The sequence below is a fragment of the Pinus tabuliformis genome, chromosome 7 (assembly GCF_031772625.1).
Source record: "Pinus tabuliformis cultivar Carrire ecotype Pingquan chromosome 7, CPIR1, whole genome shotgun sequence".
In the NCBI taxonomy this organism is placed as follows: domain Eukaryota; kingdom Viridiplantae; phylum Streptophyta; class Pinopsida; order Pinales; family Pinaceae; genus Pinus; species Pinus tabuliformis.
In genome coordinates, this window is record NC_142293.1 from 1,156,960,922 (window position 1) to 1,156,966,551 (window position 5,630).

Consider the following 5,630-nt stretch of genomic DNA (forward strand, 5'->3'; position numbering starts at 1 on the left):
GAAAAGACTGTGAGGGAGAACGAAATCGAAATTTAGTTAACCAAGGCGGAAGATTGAGTTAAAGTACGTTTAATATAGGAAACTGGCAACAAAGTTAAAATGAATCTGAGGTGATAGAATCATTATGAGACTTGTATAATTATTTATTGAATAAATATTGGCGCTGCGGGCGCGCAGCGGCACCCCCGGTTGCCTCGCCCCACCCGACCGACGGCGGGTCGATTCCCGGAATCGACCCGCTGCCGGTCGGGCGGGGCGGGGTGGCCCAGGGGTGGCACTGCGAGCGCGCAGCGCCACCCCCGGGCCGCCCCGCCCCGCCTGACCGGCGGCGGGTCGATTCCGGGAATCGACCCGCCGCCGGTCGGGCAGGGCGAGGCAGCCCGGGGGTGGTGCTGCGTCCACGATCACCATGAAAATGCTAATATTAGATGGTTTTATTAGTAATAGTGGTCATTCTCGCTCTCTTTGAAGAGGTATTTCATATTTATTCTCCTATCAAGGTTACATAGATGTTGCTTATCCATTTTTTTAAGCTAAAATTCAAATTCCCTTTTGCTAAATTTATTTATTCCTATTTTCAGGTTTTATATAATGTTTATAGAAACTCTCGTGTGCTTTTTGTTTCAGTTGAATTCAGGGTTTTAGAGTATCTCTGTCGTCTCTCTACTTCTCAGATCTTTGTTTGGTGAGACTTCGACTCTTTCTGCTCTGCAAAAATGTCGTGCTGTGGAGGAAATTGTGGGTGTGGCTCAAGCTGCGGGTGCGGCAGTGGCTGCAAGGGGTGAGCGTTCCATCTTATTCAGTTAATTAATTATGTTTACTGGTGAAATCCCTTGGGATTTTAGTGTAAACAGCTCGAATTTGAGATATTAACGGAGGCGGGCATAGAAATTGGAATTTTCTGGGGTTTGAGTTGTTTTGCAGCTGCTGTCTAAATGCTTTTCTTTATTTGTATTTCTAACAGTTGATGTGTGTGTGTTTATGCAGGTGCAAAAGAACCCTCGACCTTTCTTTTAGTGAGAAGACAGTGGAGGCGCCCCTATTTGCATCCACGGCTTCTGACATGGGGTAACTCTAAGTTTTGGCCTGCAATCATAGTACCTATCACGCTACAATTTTAGGTTTAATGATTTCCAGACGATCGCTGGATCTAGAAATTTTTTTGATCGGAGAATGTGTTGAATTGGCAGGTATTTTGAGGGTTCTGCTACTGTTTCGGGAGAGAGTGGGTGCTGCGCTTCTGGCGGTTGCAAGTGTGGATCCAACTGTACCTGCGACCCTTGCAATTGCAAATGAGTATTAATAGTATATGTTATAGAGAAGACTGGCTAGGTATGGTTGGATAGGTTGTATTAGGTGGTGTTAAATGGCAAGGTCTTCATATAAAATAGAAAGTTGTTTGTAATAAGCCATGGCCCTGCTCCTCTCTCTGCGTCAGAGGTGCGGGAGTTGATGAAGTCTACCGTTTTAAGGATAATATATTTCATGGTTTTCTGTTGTAAATATGGATGTGCCTGTTTACTATTTGTGCAGTGATTTTCCTATAAAAAAAATCTGTATCCGTATCATGTGTTGTCAAGAATATCTTTTTTTAACTCTAGTGTAAAGGCGTGTGACCGAGCCAGGTGCAAAAGCAAAAATTAAATGATGTTGGAGCTTTAAGATTTAAGAAGAGAGCAGAGTCGGTATCTCATTAGGAAATTTAGGAGCATAGTGAGTTTTTAGCAGAGTCAGTTGGGTTTTGGGTTGAGCTGATATAATTGCGGATCGAATTCCTGGCAGCGTTACCCACTGCAGTGGTGGGGATCAGGTGGGCGTCGACAATGAGCCCTTCGCCATCAGACACGGCGTTAGCAAGAATCAATCCCACACCTCCAGCTTCAGTGACCACGCCCCCCTTGGCTATCCTGCCATTTCCCCCACGCTCACACAACACGATCTTGCCTTTGACGACCTTGGGATCCAACGACCCCTCCGTGCACATAGCAGACAACGATGTGTTACCACTACCCCCGGGAGCAGCATCCGCAGCATAGACAAGAGGCACCAGACGTCGCGTGTTCAAGCCCTTTCCACTGTACACCCACACGCTATTGATGACCGCCCCGTTCATTATCGAAACCCTGAATTCAACTGAAACAAAAAGCACACGAGAGTTTCTATAAAAATTATATAAAACCTGAAAATAGGAATACATAAATTTAGCAAAAGGGAATTTGAATTTTAGCTTAAAAAAATGGATAAGCAACATCTATGTAACCTTGATAGGAGAATAAATATGAAATACCTCTTCATAGAGAGCGAGAATGACCACTATTGCTAATAAAACCATCTAATATTAGCATTTTCATGGTGATCGTGGGCACAGCACCACCCCCGGGCCACCCCGCCCCGCCCGACCGGCGGCGGGTCGATTCCCGGAATTGACCCACCGCCGGTCGGGTGGGGCGGGGCGGCCCGGGGGTGCCGCTGCGCGCCCGCAGCGCCAATATTTAATCAATAAATAATTGTACAAGTCTCATAATGATTCTATCACCTCAGATTCATTTTAACTTTGTTGCCAGTTTCCTACATTAAACGTACTTTAACTCAATCTTCCGCCTTGGTTAACTAAATTTCGATTTCGTTCTCCCTCACAGTCTTTTCGAGTATACTTATTTAGTTATAATAATATTAAACTATTACTTTCTATATTGTGTATAATCAATACCCATTTAAAATAAATATATAATTTAAATTCCTCCATACATATATGTTAATGCCCTTTATTCAATTTACTTTTGAGCTAGACTTACAACAGAAGATTTTTTTTCCTAAGGGTGGGATTTACGAATATTCCATGTTTTCCTTTCATGAGATTGTAATTTTGTTTCCTTGTCTAAATATTTTATTTATATCTATCTACAGTAAGTGTATCAGTAAAAACATTCTACTATATTACATTTTCTCTCTTTTCGGTTTGTATCATAATTTAACACTAACATTTATTCTCAAAAATATAACTAGAAACCAAAAGGGTCTTATCTATATGAATCTTTTGTGCATCAATTATAAAATTTCCAGTAATAAATAAAATAAAAGAATTCTTTGACGTCTAATTTATATGTTTATAAATGTCCATTGCAAATATCATCACTACAATTACGGTCAACAATTATAGAAATGGGTGTACACATAACAATAATATATAAGAAAATATATATTTATACATGTAAACATTATTTTCTATATCCTATTAATACATATTTTTGAAAGATTCAAAATTAACCATAAGAAATAATTAGAAATTCATCTAATTATACTTATTGTTTAGAAAATATTCAAGAACAAGGCATATGGAATTTGGTTTTCAATGTTTGACTTTTGCGAACTCAACATAGACATTATTTTCAAGGTGGTTGAGTTTGACCAGACGTATTATATCTCAAAACATATATGTAGACATTATCATTTGTTGGATCATATACGAGCCTACATAAACTTGTTAATTAAAAGGAAATAGAACATACAGAACCAGAGAGCCATCAAAGTCAAATATAACACCACACTATTGATACAAAAGAAAAGAGTTCCATTATGAAATATAAACGCATTACAGTCATTACAGAGGTAATAGTATCAAAGGGCTATTGTAAATCTCTAAAATAAGGAGATGAATCTAACAGACTCACTTTAAAAAATAACTAAATGACCAACATGGCAATGAGAATTTAGAAGACTTGTGATAGAAGTCCGTAGAAAAGTGGCCAGGTTGGCCACCCAAGACAAGAGGAGAAATCAGGTAGAGTGTTGACCTGTAAGATACACATTGGAATCAAAGCGTTGAAAACCCAAGGCTTTTAATACATTGAAAATACAACATTTGCTTTGTTAATTCCATTATTGTTAACTAGAAGGAAAATGACATAGGTTAATTAGGATTGAGTTAAGAAAAATAACCAGTGATAAGTACCTTGGATGAGAGTCCCATTAAATCCATCATTACCTATAGGAACGTCACATGGCTATCCCAATCTGTGGCTTTTCCTTTGAAGGAGTAACAAAGGGTAATAATTAAACTTCAATACAAATCAGAAGTGTGCCAAATAGTATATACCCAAACCGTGCGATGAGCCACGTAAGCTCTGGTTACAGTTACCTATCGGAGATAGGAAAATATATCTCCAAAGCGACTTGCGGGTGCGCAGCGGCACCCCCGGGCCACCCCGCCCCGCCTGACCGGCGGCGGGTCGATTCCCGGAATCGACCCGCCGCCGGTCGGGCGGGGCGGGGTGGCCCGGGGGTGGTGCTGCGCCCACGATCACCCAAAATGAAGAAATTTCTGAAATGCAGTCACAGATGACATAGGATAACGATATAGAAATGTTGTATGCAATCTTAGAGCATTAGATAGTGACATTATAAGTGCAGTTGCTCTTGCATTTGGTATTGTTGAGCAAGCGAACGTGTCTTGAAGGAATTAATGGAGAGGATTGGTACAAGTAATAGCAGTTGGGTTGAGTCCTGTAAGAATTAATCAAAGATTATTGCCTAGTTGATCGGAATGTCCAGGAAAATTAGCAGGTTAGAGTGGCTTTTGATCATCTTGGAGTTTCCTACACCTACATACAAATATGAACGCGAATATTTAAAGCAACAAGTCTCTGTACATTGCTGGATGAAGCAAATAAATTTTTAAAAAATATATGGACATTGTAACTGCCCAGTTTTTGTAACCGTCTATTCGGGCCTTCCTAATAAGGGTCGGAGTCATTCATATTTCCTCACGAGAAGAGAAGCGACTGCTTAGTAAACAAATTCCCACTTCCAACACCGAAATGCTTCCCGACTGTTCAGTGTTGAGTGAGCGTCTTGCGAGCAAAGAGACTCCCTTTTTAACTGTTTTCTTTCCTTTTCTTGTGCATTGACATTTGCAAGCAACTTATGATAATTGTTGATTGCAGGGATCACCTTCAAGCTTTCCCATAGACGTGAGACAGAGTTGCAAGAACCAACAATGGTGAAGGAATAATTTCTTTTTTTTTGTAAGATTTCCATGATTCATATCATTTACCGGTATTGATGAGTGATGGTCTTGTAGGAGACGAATCTCCTTCAAGTTGTCGTTCGATTTAAACTAACTGTAACTTATTCTTTTCCATTCTTGCACATGCCATTGTCCTGTAGAACTTTGTATTGAGAAATTCCAAAGCAATCCTTCGGAGTCTTGGTTCCGATCTCGGTTTATTTTTCTGTCTTAAATATTCCTAGCCATCCCACTCCTTGTGTCATTTCCTGTACAGGTCTCAAATTTGTTTTTTCTTATATCTTGTATTGCATATATCAAGATTCAACATGCACTGCACACGCAGGAAATTATAACCCAACGTTTTCCAATGAAAATGTAATAATAGAAAGAGATCAAATGTATATTACGTGCACATCGAGTTCGTTGTCATGCATTTTAACTTTATTGACTTATGTATAATATTTTGTGTGTGATTCATTACTAAAACCCAACCTTATATTCAATTATGATATTTATGTTAGGTTTTAGTTCCTTATCTTTCGTTTGCTTTGACTTATAATTTAAACTCATATTTGTTGTATTGTTGTTTAACTTTCTAAATTTTATTTTCATTATCGTAATC

At 39.5% G+C, this 5,630-nt stretch overlaps 1 protein-coding gene and 1 pseudogene across 1 annotated transcript; one reads left to right on the forward strand and one right to left on the reverse strand.

Moving 5' to 3' along the window:
* The first annotated feature begins 638 nt into the window (after nucleotides 1–638).
* Nucleotides 639–1,503, forward strand: LOC149251593 (metallothionein-like protein type 2). The gene is made up of 3 exons (XM_089456546.1): nucleotides 639–781; nucleotides 988–1,068; nucleotides 1,191–1,503. Exons 1-3 carry the CDS (start codon nucleotides 717–719, stop codon nucleotides 1,294–1,296), a joined length of 252 nt encoding a protein of 83 aa, XP_089312672.1. The 5' UTR covers nucleotides 639–716; the 3' UTR covers nucleotides 1,297–1,503.
* Nucleotides 1,504–1,702: 199 nt separating this feature from the next.
* Nucleotides 1,703–2,113, reverse strand: LOC149251594 (subtilisin-like protease SBT1.5 pseudogene; annotated as a pseudogene).
* Nucleotides 2,114–5,630: the final 3,517 nt, after the last annotated feature.